Source organism: Ascaphus truei, chromosome 1, assembly GCF_040206685.1.
Source record: "Ascaphus truei isolate aAscTru1 chromosome 1, aAscTru1.hap1, whole genome shotgun sequence".
NCBI lineage: Eukaryota > Metazoa > Chordata > Amphibia > Anura > Ascaphidae > Ascaphus > Ascaphus truei.
Genome location: NC_134483.1, coordinates 129096799 through 129116643, shown reverse-complemented (window position 1 = coordinate 129116643; position 19845 = coordinate 129096799). Strand labels below are relative to the sequence as shown.

General features: G+C 43.1%; 1 protein-coding gene across 2 annotated transcripts in view; it reads left to right on the top strand.

The window, feature by feature from the left end:
• The first annotated feature begins 12636 nt into the window (after positions 1-12636).
• The window catches only part of ACER2 (alkaline ceramidase 2), a 32068-nt gene continuing 24859 nt past the window's right edge, over positions 12637-19845 (top strand). The window contains exons 1-2 of one of the 2 annotated variants that reach the window (XM_075594700.1): positions 12637-12853; positions 13184-13529. In XM_075594700.1, coding sequence (XP_075450815.1) covers positions 13422-13529 — 108 coding nt within the window. In that variant the 5' untranslated portion in view covers positions 12637-12853; positions 13184-13421. Of the gene's footprint in view, positions 13530-19845 lie in introns of both variants that reach the window. The other variant, XM_075594693.1, reaches the window with a different exon arrangement.

The following is a 19845-nucleotide window of genomic DNA, read 5'->3' as shown; positions in this document are numbered from 1 at the left end:
AGTAGTTTACTTGTGACGTTGTGCTGGTCACAAGTACTCTGTTTTGCCAGGTCCTGCCTTGCCTTGTTTTGTCTTGCATTTTCTTACCTGAGCCTTGGCTTTTTTCTACTACCAACCGTCTCTCTCCAACCCTCAGCCTCGGCTAATGACCCCAACGATCCATACCCTCTCTGACCACGGCTAGTTTATCAACTTTCCTTACTACTCCTACCCTGACCAGGATACCCACGACTACGAATCTGCATTCCGGACACGACTTTGCGGCTCCAGGTCGGTGTTTCTATATCCCCACCTCAATCTCGCGGTTCAATCCAGTTTGTGGCAAGCACTCGTTGCAATGTTGCACTAGAAAAACTCATGGTGCCCATCTTTTCCATCACACAGCAGATGCCTAAGGTCGCGCCTATAGTGCCGTCGATGGCGACGGTGACACGACGGGTGATGTCACCTGTCGCCACCGGCGAAAGTTATATTTCGCCAGGCGGCAGCATCGCGGGTTTCCGACCATTTGATTGGTTCAAGGGCCGTCACATGAGGCGACAGCCCTTGAAAAATCAAATTTTGCCGGCTTCCAGTTTTTGCGACGACAACGTTGCTCAGTCGCATTGTCGCCCTCGCACGCACTATAAGCGCACGCGGCGGCAATGCATTTGTTTTCGGGCGATGTCGCTTCGCCGTCGCCGTCACTATAAGCGCGGCCTAATGCACACCAACACGATGTAACCTCCCTAGGGAGTCGGGCAGGGAGGGATACACATATTAGAGTAAATGCAATCTAAAACATGCATGGTTGCTGATAAATAAAAGTGTGTGCCTTATCACTGTTTTTACAGTATAGATTGTGGAAGTGAGAACGGTGCAGAACTCTTAAGAAACTAGTAATTTGGTAGTTTCTGTGCAGTAGGGCTAAAAGAAGAGACCCCATGACTGGGAAGAAAGGAAGGAAGCTCAAGTTAATTTGGGTAGAATGACATTAGCACAATTCAAAGAAACAGAAGTCCAGGAGCATAGACTGTCTTAAATCTGTATGGCATTTTCCATATTACAGTCATTAAAAAGAATTTTACATTATCTATGCTGTTTTGGCGTCTGCAAACATGGTTAATTCAAGTAGAAAAAACAAAAAAAGAAAAGGCCTGGAATTACAAAAACATGAAAGCTTTATTTAACCATAAGATTTTGTTTTAATTCAATAAGTATCTGAATGTTACTTTGTGGAAAGAATGCAGCCTGGAGCCCCTCGGTGACTGGGGAACCCTATCCCACCACACCACCCCACTCTCACCTTTGGTGCCGGTCCACATGCTTTCCCACTCCCCCCCTCCCTCAGTGTCATGGGGAGGGGGCGGAGCCAAGGTGATTTAAAGGAGGGCAGGGGAGGGAAGGCAGTCTGCTCCCTGGAAGTTCCCGCCTATCCGTCCCTTTGTTTGTGTAATACCATGACAATGGTATAATATATTGTATATTATGGTGTCTTTTCTTCCTTTTCAGAAAATAAGTATACAGATGCAGCGGCCGTTATTGACGCTTCACGCGTTGTATACCTCAGAATACCCATGTCATGGTGCGGGATTTCTTCCAACCGTACCGCCTTTAGACGCAAGTGCAGGCGAGTGCATAAAATGCATAAAGTGCATAGAGTGCATTTTAGTGTTCTGGCTTTTAAACACCTGAAATTGACACAGTAGCACAGTACTGTACACATTACAATTCATTCATTTCATTGCATTTAATTGCACACAATCTATGAAATTCAACAAAGCAACAGCGATAAACTCGTATGACTGGGGCGATTGGCCACGTTTATGCCGTGTGGAGTGCAGCTGCGCACACGAAAATGGCACCATGATTTGTTCGAATAACGTCCGCTGCATCTGTACATAGGAAGGATGTTGATCCAGTAAGTAATCCGATTGCCAATTCTTGGAGTCAGGAAGGAATTCATTTCCCCTTATGAGATATCATTGGATAATGTGTCACTGGGGTTTTTGTTTGCCTTTGTCTGGATCAAAATACTGTAAGTAAGGATATAGGATAAAGTATCTGTCGTCTAAATTTAGCATAGGTTGAACTTGATCGATGTATGTCTTTTCTCAACCTCATCTACTATGTAACTATGTCTACCATGTTTGAGGTGGGCATTCCATGGCATGTGTTGCCTACGTCACGGCGGCTGTTGGGGGGTTAAGTGTGCGTTAACCTTGCCAGCGGGGGCTATGGTGCAGAAAAATCCTGAAGCCCTGGGGTGGCTGGGGTTAGCAAGTGGTCAGGGCTCATTTGTACGTGATTTCCTGGGACCAGTATCACTTAACCGCCGGGTCAATGGGCAACCGGCTTTGGGGGTCTTGCGGACCATCGGCCTTTACCCAGGGGGAGAGCACACTGGCTGGTTGGCACTTACCAGGGTCTATTTGTGTAAGTAAAGCCGTGGCTTTTGTACCTCCAGACCTCTGTTGTGTGTTTATCTATGTGGGTTTGGGGAGGGGAGAGGGGGAGGGGAGCTTCCTCGCAGGCTCCAAGGTCGGGGAGCACATCTCAAGAATAGTCCAAAGTGGTTTTGAAAGCTTGTGTACAACATTTTTGCATCATCTAAATGTTCAGCACAATGAAATTCATCAAGAATGCGAAGATTCCTGCTTGTAAATACACCGTAGCCACTAAATACACCTGATTTAGAATAATATTAAGTTGAATGTCATTTAGAGAAGCCATGTGGCTCAAAAACTAGGGGGAAAAATACATAGGATACAATTTATAACATAAGCAGCTAAGTGGGACTTTTCAAGCTAGTCTGTATGGTAGCCGTGTGTTAAAGAGGCAATTCATGGTGTTTTTTTCTTTCTTTCATTTTTCTATATAGAATTGAAGCAGATGGTCTCTGGAGCTGAACTGCATTCATTTAAACTCCAGGGACCCCCTGCTTCCGTTGACAATTACCTCAATAGTAGGTGCCGGTAGCAGCTCCAGGGTTCACATAATGGTGGATTTACAGAGCTCCTGCATCACATGGGCCAATCAGAAGCAGTGACATCACCCGGTGCGGCTTCTTACTGTATGGGCCCATGTGGTGCAGGAGCTTTAAACTGCAAAAAACTGCAGAGAGATACCAGCGGCACCTCCTTCGGAGGTAAGAGCCTTTGCAAGCAGCGAGTCCCCGGAGCTGAAATCAATGGGGTTCAGCTCCGGAGACCCCTCGCTTCAATCCCGGATTAAAAAATGAAAAAACAAAAAACAGTAAGTGCTCACTATGAAATATCATCCTGCTTTGAAAGGTTACGAAAATATAAGCATTTCTTGAACTACCTGCTGTTTGGGTAACAAGGGGCTTTAATATTGTTCTGACGTACCTTGCATGTGTCTCAATTAAGTGATTCTAAGGAGCTAGAGCAGTACGGCCACGAGTCACTGTCCTTGTTTCTGGGAATAGCTTTTATCATGAAATTGGTACCAATAACCCTACGAAGTTACAACACAGATAGAAACATCCCGTCACTGCCATAGAAGAAATACTGTAGGAATCTTTGGACGGAGAATAGTTAAATGTTCTACTATAGTATAATCCTATACTATAAGGTTGTAGTTATATATAGTAGCAAAATCTATTATTGACAGTAGCTTCAAAAGATTTCATAATGATGTAAATGATGTGTTGGTCCCATAAATGGTATCATACGATTTATTTTTCCTTTTTATTTTTTTAGCACGTAGAAAAATACAATCTTATACTATATATAAGAAGCTGATTAAACTTGCAACTAAATGGTTATATTATAAGGGAATAACGGTAGTGCTGATTTATTTAGTTACTGATAATTTCTAATGAAATAGGTTACATTAAAATGAATCACTGCAAATATCGCTCGGACATCGGCACACAAATTGAAGCCTTTCATCAAGTCACATATTTGTGTTTTGGTTCATGTTACCCTTTAGCGAGTATATTCATGGGGATTATCATTTTTGAAGTCTCTGGTGACCTCAATCATCTCTGCAATGACAGAGAATACTGTATCAGGGTTACTATTGATTTAGCAAAGGCTTCCAGGGCTGAATCGTAAGAAAACAGATAACGCCGTTTGCTTATGCGAAGATGCGAAGATTCCTGCTTGTAAATACACCGTAGCCACTAAATACACCTGATTTAGAATAATATGAAGTTGAATGTCATTTAGAGAAGCCATGTGGCTCAAAAACTAGGGGGAAAAATACATAGGATACAATTTATAACATAAGCAGCTAAGTGGGACTTTTCAAGCTAGTCTGTATGGTAGCCTAGTGTTAAAGAGGCAATTCATGGTGTTTTTTTCTTTCTTTCATTTTTCTATATAGAATTGAAGCAGATGGTCTCTGGAGCTGAACTGCATTCATTTAAACTCCAGGGACCCCCTGCTTCCGTTGACTATTACCTCAATAGTAGGTGCCGGTAGCAGCTCCGGGGTTCAAATAATGGTGGATTTACAGAGCTCCTGCATCACATGGGCCAATCAGAAGCAGTGACATCACCCGGTGCGGCTTCCTATTGGCCCATGTGGTGCAGGAGCTTTAAACTGCAAAAAACTGCAGAGAGATACCAGCGGCACCCCCTTCGGAGGTAAGAACCTCTGCAAGCAGCGAGTCCCCGGAGCTGAAATCAATGGGGTTCAGCTCCGGAGACCCCTCGCTTCAATCCCGGATTAAAAAATGAAAAAACAAAAAACAGTAAGTGCTCACTATGAAATATCATCCTGCTTTGAAAGGTTAAGAAAATATAAGCATTTCTTGAACTACCTGCTGTTTTGGTAACAAGGGGCTTTAATATTGTTCTGACGTACCTTGCATGTGTCTCAATTAAGTGATTCTAAGGAGCTAGAGCAGTACGGCCATGAGTCACTGTCCTTGTTTCTGGGAATAGCTTTTATCATGAAATTGGTACCAATAACCCTACGGAGTTACAACACAGATAGAAACATCCCGTCACTGCCATAGAAGAAATACTGTAGGAATCTTTGGACGGAGAATAGTTAAATGTTCTACTATAGTATAATCCTATACTATAAGGTTGTAGTTATATATAGAAGCAAAATCTATTATTGACAGTAGCTTCAAAAGATTTCATAATGATGTAAATGATGTGTTGGTCCCATAAATGGTATCATACGATTTATTTTTCCTTTTTATTTTTTTAGCACGTAGAAAAATACAATCTTATGCTATTTATAAGAAGCTGATTAAACTTGCAACTAAATGGTTATATTATAAGGGAATAACGGTAGTGCTGATTTATTTAGTTACTGATAATTTCTAATGAAATAGGTTACATTAAAATGAATCACTGCAAATATCGCTCGGACATCGGCACACAAATTGAAGCCTTTCATCAAGTCACATATTTGTGTTTTGGTTCATGTTAACCTTTAGCGAGTATATTCATGGGGATTATCATTTTTGAAGTCTCTGGTGACCTCAATCATCTCTGCAATGACAGAGAATACTGTATCAGGGTTACTATTGATTTAGCAAAGGCTTCCAGGGCTGAATCGTAAGAAAACAGATAACGCCGTTTGCTTATGCGAAGATGCGAAGATTCCTGCTTGTAAATACACCGTAGCCACTAAATACACCTGATTTAGAATAATATGAAGTTGAATGTCATTTAGAGAAGCCATGTGGCTCAAAAACTAGGGGGAAAAATACATAGGATACAATTTATAACATAAGCAGCTAAGTGGGACTTTTCAAGCTAGTCTGTATGGTAGCCTAGTGTTAAAGAGGCAATTCATGGTGTTTTTTTCTTTCTTTCATTTTTCTATATAGAATTGAAGCAGATGGTCTCTGGAGCTGAACTGCATTCATTTAAACTCCAGGGACCCCCTGCTTCCGTTGACTATTACCTCAATAGTAGGTGCCGGTAGCAGCTCCGGGGTTCAAATAATGGTGGATTTACAGAGCTCCTGCATCACATGGGCCAATCAGAAGCAGTGACATCACCCGGTGCGGCTTCCTATTGGCCCATGTGGTGCAGGAGCTTTAAACTGCAAAAAACTGCAGAGAGATACCAGCGGCACCCCCTTCGGAGGTAAGAACCTCTGCAAGCAGCGAGTCCCCGGAGCTGAAATCAATGGGGTTCAGCTCCGGAGACCCCTCGCTTCAATCCCGGATTAAAAAATGAAAAAACAAAAAACAGTAAGTGCTCACTATGAAATATCATCCTGCTTTGAAAGGTTAAGAAAATATAAGCATTTCTTGAACTACCTGCTGTTTTGGTAACAAGGGGCTTTAATATTGTTCTGACGTACCTTGCATGTGTCTCAATTAAGTGATTCTAAGGAGCTAGAGCAGTACGGCCATGAGTCACTGTCCTTGTTTCTGGGAATAGCTTTTATCATGAAATTGGTACCAATAACCCTACGGAGTTACAACACAGATAGAAACATCCCGTCACTGCCATAGAAGAAATACTGTAGGAATCTTTGGACGGAGAATAGTTAAATGTTCTACTATAGTATAATCCTATACTATAAGGTTGTAGTTATATATAGAAGCAAAATCTATTATTGACAGTAGCTTCAAAAGATTTCATAATGATGTAAATGATGTGTTGGTCCCATAAATGGTATCATACGATTTATTTTTCCTTTTTATTTTTTTAGCACGTAGAAAAATACAATCTTATGCTATTTATAAGAAGCTGATTAAACTTGCAACTAAATGGTTATATTATAAGGGAATAACGGTAGTGCTGATTTATTTAGTTACTGATAATTTCTAATGAAATAGGTTACATTAAAATGAATCACTGCAAATATCGCTCGGACATCGGCACACAAATTGAAGCCTTTCATCAAGTCACATATTTGTGTTTTGGTTCATGTTAACCTTTAGCGAGTATATTCATGGGGATTATCATTTTTGAAGTCTCTGGTGACCTCAATCATTTGACGAAACAACAAAGAGTGGGGAGTGATCACAGGACCATACTAATTGAATGAAGTGTTTATATTCATAAGTGAGGTAATCAAAAGGTGGGTGCAAACTGTGAACTGAAAGTGAATCAGAAAAGGGGAAGGGGAAACACAAAATGGATGTGCCCCCAAAAGAATTCACTTAAATGCACACCACCCAAGTGTAAAAATTAACTTTTAATAAATACTTAAAACATATATTACCAAAGTAACGTGTGATGTGAATTAAAAATGTATTAAATCATAGCTATCAAGCAACCGTGTCATTAGTTATTCATACTATCCCAGTACCAATTGATATGATGGGATGTTAAAGACAGGGACTGCTATGAGTAGGGTATTAACCCCTCTGGGGCAACGATGAGACCAAATGTAGAGTTGTATATAAATATATACAGGCAAGTGGCCACAGGATTGAATATCCTATTACTGCTAAATATAGCTCCCCTGCACATTTACATAGAGGTAATAACGCTGGTATGTGATGGTATAATAGCTGTATTATAGAACTTCCAAATACAGCAGTGTTGGCTTGAATACACAGCAGTGTGATGTGAAGACGCCTCACATAAGGTGCAAGGATAGCAGGCACACTGACCATGAATTGATTAATGAATAGTTAACTCATATGGTCTTCACAGTTACACCCAGGATACTGCAAACACTACATTAAAAACAGCTCCAAGTAGGAGACTGACAACATTGCGCGTCCAACGCGCGTTTCCCTCCAGCAAAGGAGCTTCTTCAGGGACAAGTATTCATTAATCAATTCATGGTCGGTGCATTTAAGTGAATTCTTTTGGGGGCACATCCATTTTGTGTTTCCCCTTCCCCTTTTCTGACCTCAATCATCTCTGCAATGACAGAGAATACTGTATCAGGGTTACTATTGATTTAGCAAAGGCTTCCAGGGCTGAATCGTAAGAAAACAGATAACGCCGTTTGCTTATGTAACGGTTTTCCCCGCACCTTCTGGAAGATTTCCCTGTTACCAGGTATATGGTGCTGGCTAAAAGAAAAAAGAAAAAAGGCTGGGGCGCTCCCTATTTATTCAAGCTTGTAATACTGCCTGTGAGGTAATGTATAACCAAAGAAAGGGTAGTGTATACTTGCCCTTGTTGTTTTCTGCAGCTGGACCAGTAGGGAAGATAAAGCCCGGAATCTTCTTGTAGCAGCAGTGGAAATGGAGGGTTGGTCAGCGCACGGGATTTTGCTCAGAGATTGAGATAAAACAATGGGAAACACGGAATTAGTGTTTTGAGTAGGCAAACAGAACAATGAAGAGTTAAAAAAAAAAAATTGTTTAAAATTTTTTTTTTTTTTTTTTTTAATTAAAAAATTAAAATTGTGTGGTTGTTGAACAGTTTGTGTGCAAAGCGACAATGCTGTTGGAGATAAATGTGTGATAATGCTAATATCAATTGTGTATATACAAGACTGGAACTATAGAGCGTATAATTCGATTTGGGGGTAAGTAGAATAAATATGTGTGATAGATATGGGTGACTAGCGGGCTTCTATATGCTTGGATAGCCTGCTGTTGATCAGGGGTTAATGGGGTAATGTAACTGGCTCGTAAAGTCTATTGTGTAGTCTTTCCCGCAGGGAGTACTGCCAGAAACGGTAGATAAGTGGGCTATCTCACCCTCCCAATGGAGGCAGTATGTGAGTTGCTTCTCTCCCAGGTGCCCAAATTAGAAAAAATGGAACCTGACGAAGCATTACTGCGAAATGCGTAGTTCCCTGCTGGAGCCCATTGAGTGAAGGACCCAGCCAGCCTGCTGACATCCGGGAAGATCTCTTCTTCCGGTCCCGCCGTCGGACGCGATCGCGGGAGTCTCACTGGAGAGAAGGATACCACCGGATGGATCGGGCTGACGCTGGGCTGTTTTAAACTGTATCGTGAGTGTTATTTTACTGTTTTTGCACTATAATAAATGTTACCTGCTTACTCACCGAGTTCGGCTCATTTTTTCTAATTTGGGCACCAGGGAGAGAAGCAACTCACATACTGCCTCCATTGGGAGGGTGAGATAGCCCACTTATCTACCATTTCTGGCAGTACTCCCTGCGGGAAAGACTACACAATAGACTTTACGAGCCAGTTACATTACCCCTTTAACCCCTGATCAACAGCAGGCTATCCAAGCATATAGAAGCCCGCTAGTCACCCATATCTATCACACATATTTATTCTACTTACCCCCAAGTCTAATTATACGCTCTATAGTTCCAGTCTTGTATATACACAATTGATATTAGCATTATCACACATTTATCTCCAACAGTATGGTGCTGGCTACCTGCTGGTTCACAGGATGCTGAGTCGTGTGTCGGTGGTAGTGGGGACATCAGGACAGGCTCCTGGGGAAGAGGACTGGTCTTTATCTCATGGTGATCAGCGCCTCTATCTGCTGCAGGCTCCAGTAAGATGAAGGCAATCCCTGCAGGAGAACTGACTGTACTCCCCCAAGATCGATTGCACACCAAGCAGGAGTATATTGGAACAACTGGAACACTTTATTCCTTTCCTCTGCATACACAGCATAACAGTCTCTGTCTCCATAGTACAACCAAAAATAAGAAGGGATAAGCGCACAGCACTAGAGAGACAGGTCTTGGGTAATAAAAATTGTTTATTGAGCTACATAAAAAACGGAGGGTGTAACAACTCCTACGCGTTTCTCCTTGAGAAAGTGCGTTGCACGAAACACGTAGGAGTGGTTACACCCTCCATTTTTTATGTAGCTCAATAAACACATTTTTATTACCCAAGACCTGTCTCTCTAGTGCTGTGCGCTTATCCCTTCTTCTTTTGGAATTCTCTGGACATTGATGTGGCTGCACGCTGGAAGATCCTCGTGGTGAAATTATTGTGAATACCTACTGCTTTATTCTTGCTTCTATGGAGGGGCTATCCCAATGAGGAGAAGAGGAGGGTTATTATACCCTACCCCTTTACCTTCAGGGTTCTTGTGCCCCCAGCAACAATATTGATTTTTCGGACAATAAGGATGATTGTTTATGGACACAACGAATTATCTTCCGTTTATATTTCATAAGCACTATACATAGACCAAGCACTTGAGCACCATCCACCTTTTTCACGTATCATCCACAGTACAACCAGCATCCAGCTTTAGGCTAAGGCCCCGCTCCCTCAGTCAGCGCGCCCGCACTGCAGACAGGCGGGGCGCTGACAGACACAGACCGCGATATGCGGTCTGTAGGGAGTGGGAGGCTTGAGCGGGGCGTGGCTTGAGCGAGAGAGGGGCCGTGGCTTGAGCGGAGGGACCCGCTACTTCCCCCCTCCCTCCACGGGCTCGGGCTGCTTCTGGAAGGTAAGCACACACACACACACACCTCCTCCTCCTACCTTGCTTCCTGACAGCTCCCGCTCCCACCCCCACCGCTGATTGGCTCATCAGCGCACCACTTGACGCGTTGCCGCTCGGGATCACAATTTTCTTGAATCCCGTGGCGGTTGACGCGTCACAGTGCGTAGTGAGCCGTCAGCGAGGGGGGACTGGGACCGGCTCGGGAGGATTCCCCTGCTGGTGGGGAACACTCACGCGGCCGCCCGCGCCACCGGGCGCAGCGGGTCCCAGCCCTTAGGCTGCGCTTATATTGCTGGCGACAGAGACGCGACGTCGCATCAAAACAAATACATTGCTGCCGTAGCGTGCGCTTACAGTAAGTGCGACGCGACAGCTTTGTTTCGATCGCTGGAAGTTATCTTAATTTGATTTTTCCAGCAACTGCAGCCTGATGTCACCATCGCAGGCACTATAAGCGTAGCCTTAGGATGGTCCCTGGACATACACCCCTGGCCTAGAGTACCAAAGGCAGTCCCAGCTCTTCCCCGACTCCTTAATAGTCAGAGGTATAGGTGTTCACTCCACTCCCCCAAGAGGAGGGGACATCAGGTGCCAATGCTTGGTACACCCCTGTGTGAGTCATGTCTCTCTCAAGGGGAGAGAGACACTCACTAAATTTAGGTGTGCAGCCCCTTAATTACCGGGGGGGGGGGGAGTGAGGTCTAAGTTCTGAGCCTTAGCCTGCCTCCTCCCCTGTCACTCAAGGCAGCTGCTTATGTGGGGAAAACCCAGGATTATTGGTCGTGACACTTCCTGCACTGTTACCAGGGCTTGCAGGTCAGGGAGGGCAGTCTGGTATCCAAACCAGACATGGCTACACTTATTTGAATTTTTGTCACCCGATTTGTTTTCCCACCTCCGTGAGAATTGAAAACAATGTTATTCTGTTGTGCAAGACATTGAATGCCCTGCTGCTCCTCTGTGCTGCGCCTGTGTGGTATTAAGTATAATATGTAGTCATATATGTCATGCCTATATATTTTTCTGGCATTACATAACTGCAGACTTGTTGAGAAACACTGGAGCATGCAATAGTTACTGCTTCTAAAATCAGTTGGTTTTATCACATGTTCATTCAATCGTCCTACTTTATTATTTTGTATGATTGTTAACCCCCCTAAAATCTTTTTTTGGGGTTGTGTTATTTTATACTTAGTCAGGGCCACTGACAGGGGTGAGAGCCGGGACAAGTGTCCCGGGCCTGTTGGCTGTGCGAGGCCTGCCAGCCGGTGAGCCCAACTTCTGCGTCCAGCTGCTGGGCCTCTGGCCCACGGCTCCCCCCAGCTGCTGCCTCCTCTTCCCACGTCGTCCTCTCTCTCCCGCTGGTGCGTGCTGGAAGCTGGACCTGACTCCCGGGTGTACCCAGCTTCTGGCGTGCACCGGTGGGGAGAATGGCACGGGAAGGCGTTACGAATAGCCTGACGTTAATTTAGGTTAATGTTAGGCCATTTCAGCTAAGAGTTTAGTGCATGTGGCCCACGATGAGAGAAAGATGGGGAGTATGACATGGTTAAATCCACTAAAGTGCAGTAGCTATTATTGAATGTTCATGACAGTTCACTTGAATAAGTAAAAAGAGACATAGGGGCCAAGCACTAAGATTGCATTTGAACATTTTCTGCGCGTCAACATTTTAGTGCAAAAAAGTAGCTCAACCCTTCATAAAATGTGTATCATATGTATGTAGTTTGAAATGTATTCTGATGCATTTTGTCATGTTGAATATCCGATTGATACATTTAAAATTTAAACTGAATTGTGTATATTTGTAACTAGTACTGTATTATTAAATATAAATTATTAGTGTAATATTATTTATAATAGCTATAACTGTGACAACAATACACTTTGTTAACCTATATAATGAAACATTCGTGCTGCGTCAAATACATTTTTGTTTTATACATAGCAACTTAAGTTTGCGCTATCAATATAAAGGCTTTTTACTTCAAGTTGGTGGACGATTTTGACGCACATTCTCCTTTTTTTGGTGCACAGAAACGTAATAATTTTAGTACACACCATTCATATCTATACACCAAGCAAAGTCCATTTCCAAAGTTTTTTTTGTTTTTTTTTAGCACTTATGGTACCGATTGAGAAATGTGAGGTTTTAAAATGCGATTTAAAATGAGAGAGAGAGATACAGGATGCAGGCTCCAGGCCCAGCAGTTGCCGAGGTTGTAAACAACTGCTAGGAGGAGTCAGGAGGTACTGTATCTGCACTGTCTGTGCACAGGAGAGGCGGGGATGACTGTAACACCAGCCCCTGTGCTGCTGATCACTACTCAGACATCCCAGGGGGAGGGAACTCAGATCCCAGCCAGCTAGTTGAGATCCTTATTATTAGCAGCAGCATCAGGCAGATGGCAGAGAGCATAAAGACACAGAGGAGTGTAGCTGCAGACCATTGTTGCTCTTGTGAGCCCAAAGAGACACTGCACCAGCCTCTTCAACACCAGGATACCTGACACCCAGCACTACTGATAAGTGATTATTCGCACCCAGGGTCTTCACAGCACTGGCCTCTTCATTGTCAGTATATCTAACAAGCAATTTATGCACCTACTGTAGCAATTTATTTTTTAGCAAATCTAAGGGGATTTCTGACAACTGGTGTTACTGGGGCCAGTTTATAAAGAGCCAACATCTCTAGTACTAGCCTGTTGAACACCAGCTAACCTAGCACAAATAGAACTGGTACCAATATATTTCTACAAGACAATCCCTTATGCCAGCCTAAGTGCCCCAACATTATACTGAATCAGGATTCCTATTACAACAACTGGAACTAATTTAACCAAGACCATTGTCAGCAGCACAGGCTACACTATTGATACCAGTCTTTTTGTATATCTTTTTAAGGAACTTCACCAACTTCCACCAGCACAAGGACTCCCAGTATATACAGGACACACTCAATCCCAGCATCAGCAGATTTCTAGCAACAATAGCAGCCATAGCATCTCCAGACTTCCATCTCTACATTCTCCAGATTTGGTTCTGCATGCTGCCTGTGCCAGCTTGAACAGAAGCATCAAAACCATCAGCAGAAGCCCATCAGCGTCATCCGGCTGTACAAAATTATCCATTACCAGCACCAATGGGCTCACTGAAGATCTGGGATCACCTGCAAGCTGGCAGCTCAGAGGTGGACTGGTGTGAAGACAACTATAAGATCATGCCCACTATTGCTGAATTTTACAACACGGTTTGTATGGTTCTTACCCCTTCTCTTGTCCTCAATTTCTACTATCTGCTTATTTTCCAATTTATAGATCTAGTGGCCTCTGGTGTAATGTATTGGCATATATTGTGATATGCTGCACCAGCATTGCCCGTGAATCAAACACGTATATTATTATCCTGTAATGATTTGTGTTACCTGGAGGAATAATGTCTTGCGTTCTAGTTGTAGTCCAGTTGGCCACTTCTGTGGTAAGATTTACCCATGATATTTGATTTGCGTGTTGGGGTCAATACAGGATGGAAACCACATAATTACATTTTGGTAATGTGGAGATTCTGTAGTGTGAACGTTGATAGTTACTGATGGTGACAATATAGGGTTTTATTGTTTAAGATTGAGGCATGTAGGCTACTTTAGTAGCTCTCAGCTGCAACATAGTACTCAAAATTTGACCATGTGTATACTTGGCTAGTACAATGCATTTTGGTCACAGTTTGATTCCACAGAGTAGAGTTTTGTGAATGTCTTGTTAAATTTGTTCTGTGAAAATTTTCACGATTTTAACCACAATTTGACGTTTTTTGGACATTTTCACTAAAGTTCACATTACTCAGGAATGCGTGACCATGTGGCGAAATCCAATGTTGCCGTTCTTGTGCAAATATTTTTGAGGGAAAAAAAGGTACATTTCAGGGAAAAAAAATGCACATCTCTACCAAATAATTTATCAGTACTGTACAGTGAGTGACCTTTCATCCTATTGCTACAGAATATCTGCAATGCATTTCTGGCCCACAAGTCAGCAAAAAAAGAATGAACTAAACTCATGGTCTACATTAGGGAAAGAATAAGCATCAATATTGAATTGATACCATGTGCCTACAGATATTGATAAATATTCTGTCCACTGGAAGAGCAAGCAGAAGCATACCACTGAATAGAGCACCAGACAAAAAAATATAACACGCTATCATTTTATTTTAAAAATATGAGTGTGTTAATCTATGGTGGGGCATGGGTACAATTCAGAAGTAGTTTATGGTAACTACAAAAACGTTGTAAATGCACTTGCATTTGCAATAGTGCTGAATAGACTAGTTATTAGCATTTGTGTACAGATCCCCATTGCTTTGTCTAGCTTTCTTTCTCTGACAAAGCAACTCATTCCCTGATGTTTATTGCTTCTGACCGACTTGCTTTGTGGAACGCCTTGCCACTGGTAAGCGTGTCCCACAAATGGGAATCTCAGGGACAAAGTGCTAAATACCTTAGGGGAAGATTCACTATGTGCTGATACGGGGTATCTCACCTCATTCCGGCGTTACCGACCATTGAAGTTAATGGCAGGTAATGCCGGGTTAGGACAAGATACCCAGCATTTGCACTTAATAAATTACAGCCAGAAAGGTCTTGTTTGAATATCACCAGTTGGTCGTTTTTGCATGTGAATAAGGCCTATAAAAAGCCATATGGGATACAGTGTCACTAAACATCAGTGTATAATGACACATTAAAAGTGGTACACATTTGCCTTTTTCAACTGGTATTTGGTGCATTACTTGCAGCAGGGATACGAAGAAGCTATACAGAGCATTAGGAGGAACTCATTGACACACGGGGCCTATGTATCAGGCAGTGTGGGAGTAAAACTGGAGAGGAGAGGGGTTTTCATCTTTCATGTCTTTGCATCAATGGATCCAATTACGTGGCTTACATTTTTTTTATCTGTCTACTATATTGCCAGTTACCCATTTGGGGATCATCAAAAGTAGTCTGAGGAGCCCACTATTAATAGACTCTGCAGTATGTATACTGTGCAGTGCAAATTGTGGGTTTCAGATTCATACTGTAGGTTTGGTATTGGGTAATATAAATGGTTAAAATGTGGCTTTTCTACAATTATTTTTAGATCTATGAGACATCCATTAGTTGCAGTTGTTATGCAAGCAATGGTACAAAGAGTCATTGACCTATAGTAAGGGTTTAAGTTATGCAGCATACGGAAGACTGTATTATGTGTTGGGGAAGTGTTTAGATGATTGATGGCTATTTAATACAGAGCAAGTGTAAATTCTATAAACACTGAAACATGTAATGTATTGTTTTAATGGAACGTTTACATGCAAAAACAGCTAAGAAATATGAGAATATTGTCCTTTTAATATCATTGTTCTATACTGTTTCCCTTTCTGTATTTTTAAAAGCTACTCCCTGGCAAGTTTTAAAAGCTTTATTATAAGCCACATGTTACCTCTAGAATTTACCAACATATCTTATTTATTAATTGCCGAAGTAACTACTGTATTACACTGTTACACTGTCACAATTTGTTCCGAGCAGCAGGTTGCAGAATAGCACAGACAACGATCAATAAGAAATTAAGCATCTGCATTTTCATACCTGTGTACAGTGAGGCAAAAGGACTTTGCCATGGCAACAGGAGACTGGCACATGCCCCTTCATCACCCAGGCCCCTATTGAGCAAACTATACCAGTGCCACAGCATCAACCCTGCCTAACAATCTTAGGCCCAGATCCACTAAGCTCTGTTAAATCAGGGCAAATTACATTAGGTTACCTAAATTTGTAATGGACATTATTGAGAGAGAGACTCTACATGGAGTAGCACTGGGTTAGCGTTGGGTTATTCTCTTTAGTGGGAAGGCGTTATATTAATTTAGGTTAACGTTGCTGTAGTTAAATAGCCTAACATAGCTTTGTGCATTTGTCTCTTAGAGACATCAAACCACATTGGGCAGGTGGTTTGATATCCATCTGTTGGCACTTGGGTGTGCAAGCTCTCTTTTTGGTTCAGTTCTGCAGTAAGTGTGGGGCATGACAGAATAATTCAGACTTTATTACTAAGTTTCTTAGGCATGGGACATAGTAGGATCAGCCTTGCTGATCCATGCTGAGGCGCGCTCGCTCAGCACTGAACCCCTGCAGCCGCAATGAGAGCTGCTTTAGCAGGGGCTCGCGCACACTTCCGCACGCTTGCGGAAGCGTGTGTCAACAAAATTTCAGATTTGGCGCTCGCCGGAGCACAGGTCTGGTCACATGAGCGGTTCGCCCAATGAAGGCGAACCAGCTCCGTGACGTCACTTGCCCACCCCCAGACACGCTCACGGACGGCGCGCGCTCTAAGGCCAGGGAAAGCACCGCCTTCCCTGAGCCTCAGCACGCCTCCGCACGGGCAAAGTGTCTATGCCCGAGGCCTTACACTACACTTGATGCTGCCAGTGGAGAGAAAAGAAAAACAAATATGAATGTGTAACAGCTAGTTGAACTTCACATGAATTTTATATGGAGGGCGTAATGTGTCAATGCAAAAAAGCTTGTTGTGATGCATTCCACTACTTACTTCTTACTTTTACGTCAAACACAAGATAGAATGTACACCACGTACAGTACAGTGCTTAGCAGATATTTTTAACGCTAGTAAACGGTGAAAAGGAGTCATGCAGTGAAGCAAAATTTGACAATGTGTGTGTCCAACTCCTCCTAAATTCCTGCTGTTGACTCTCCCTAATCCCAACTGGGGCAAAGACCTTGATACACTGACAGAGAGACGCAAGATAAACATGGTGCTATTTGCCTCTATTGTGTACTGTGTCTTATTTTACACTTTCATGTCACTTTTTTTTAGCCGAGATTCTTTCAAACGTAATCTCTCGTTATTGCAATCTCTATTTCGCTCTGATACATGGATATGTGAACAATGATTTTGTACGATACATTGTGTATAAACAAACGTGATGAAACTGTGCAATTATATCTGCATTGAACACACCCAAAAATGAACCAGTAATTTACATTTCTCCAACAGTATTGATTATGTATTTTATCAAGTGGGTGTGCCCTGGGTGTAACCAGGAATTGTTCAATCACAGAGTTGCTAATCAGGTTGCATGACATGACATTGTTAAGGACAGGATACACCAACAGCTGTGAAGTTTGCAAGTATTAATTTTATATTAACTACACCAGCAGTTATTACGTGTATATTGCATATATTGACGTGTTAGGAGGTTGAATGAATTGTGCCACTGCAGATGATTTGGGGTGCTCTGTTCTATATCACCCCCATATGTTTTGTGCCCCACCTCCTCATTTAGTGCACCATTCTTTTTATTTACAGGTGCACTTAGAGGCAATCCAAGCCGGGTTTTTATTTTTTTAAATTTTTTTTTAGACAAGATTGAATCAGGGGGTTTACGAAGCCGAGCCCCATTAATTTAAGCTCTGGGGACCCCCTGCTTCTGGAGGTACTTATCTCCTTAGTGGGTGCCGGTAGCCACTCTAGGGATCACATAGTAGCCTGGGAGCCAATAGGAAGCTGTGATGTCACCCGGTGAGGCTTCCTATTGGCCGACGTGACTCGGGAGCTTTAAACGGCAGAAAACTGCAGAAAGATTCCAACACCCCTTCAGAAATGAGTATCTCTGGATGCAGGGGATCCCTGGAGTTTATATTAATGTTCAGCTCCGGAGAACCCCTGCTTCAATCCTATATTAAAAAATGAAAAAACAGACGGCATGAATTGCTCCTTTAATAACTATTTTCTTTAAACGTTTAGTTTATAGGCTGCTTTCTCTGGTTGGTTGTCAGGTTATGAGCAATCAGATGTGTGTTGTTGATTGGCTGGTTTGCCAGCCAATCGTTTTTTCGGTCCATAAAATAGAACTACTGCAGATGATGTGAAGCTTTAGAAGCCAGTGTCAATGGCGCAGTACCTGGTATCTGACCATTAACCAATATAATTGGCTTCCTGAAACTACTGCACCGACACACTTTATTCGAGCAAATACCCAGTATGTACCTGGCAGATACCTGGAATGCGCCACTCCTCACCTCTGACAAGCCCCGTTGTGTTTGCCTTCCCAGCCTGGGTTCATGCCTGGCTGACGGGCGGCTGATCTGTTAAATGATAATGATTAGGATTTAATAGGCTGCAATGCTTCGCGTGTCTACCAGATGGCATAAATTCATGAATTGTAATGCAGTATATATATATATACTGTGCAGTATTGCAGCCAGCGGGAATAAAATGCTTCAATCCCTGCCTGGAAAATAACCCAATGCACTCGGGCAGAAAACAGTCAAAAACCTCAATACACCCGGGTATACCCGAATTCGTGGGACTAGCCGAGCTCGAATAAAGTGTGTCGCCAGTGTATGCTTTAAGTCAATATTTGGTTGCTTTTGTGTCTTTGGAAATGAGGTGCAAAATTATTATTATTTGAGCCACTACGTGGGAATGTTTGTCAACAAAGTGTTTCTACTGCTCTTACCCACCTCGTCCATGTCAGGATGCCAATAAGGATAAGGGGAGGAGGACACAGTAGGGCCCTTATCCTTATTGTTGTTGCAAACATGAAATTAGACAAGAGGAACTTAAACCCTTCCCAGGTCTTGGTTCACCACAAACTAACTTTAAAAAAATGATTGTCTGTAAGGTTGTATTTTGATAAAAGGGCATAAATCAGTGCCCAGTTTTATTCTCTTACCCCACAAAAGTCCGGTGCACATACGCTGGCATTCCCGAGGCCTTTATGATGCACCTTGTATGCAGGGTTGCCACTTCCAATGAAGGCTAACCCGGAGACGTTTTACAATCATTTTTTTTTTACATTCATTTATTTATTTCATATATAATGGCACGCGTTGCCATGACGTGATCTCTCGGCATCACGTGACGTCACGTAGTGTCCCGTTGTCCTGGCAACGTGGCACCATTTGACATCACGCAGCCATGTTAATGAGATTTTCAGGGGGAGATGCCACCAGATGCAGCCGCCCAGAGATTAGTCAGATCAACTCGTAGCCCGGAGATAAGTGGCTGAAACCCGTAGTCTCCGGGTCAACCCGGAGTGATGGCAACACTGCCCGTTCGTCATGGCTTTTAGCTTGTTTTCTAGGGCAGACCACAATCAGTGCTGCACAGGGACGCTGAACGTGATGTGAACAAAAGAGGGGGATCCGTCATCGCGGTGATGTCGCGATCATGTGATTACTCAGGAGAAAACTTGCTGGAAGGCCCGTGGCACACTGGTACCGTGGACCCTTCAGCACTGAAGGGGTTAAACATGTCACTGCTAGTACTACACTTTGGTTTTATGATGGACAGCTCCTTTAACCCATTAATTGGCATTAACCCAGGAGGAGGATCGCGGGAGAGGAGCAGGGCGGTGGCATAGGCTCCTCCATGCCACACCACCACCGTGGATCACGGGAGGAGGAGGATCGCGGGAGAGGAGCAGGGCGGTGGCAGAGGCTCCTCCATTCCACACGTCTCCTCCTCTGGAGGAGGTTTGAGGGGGGGAAGAGGATCGCGGGA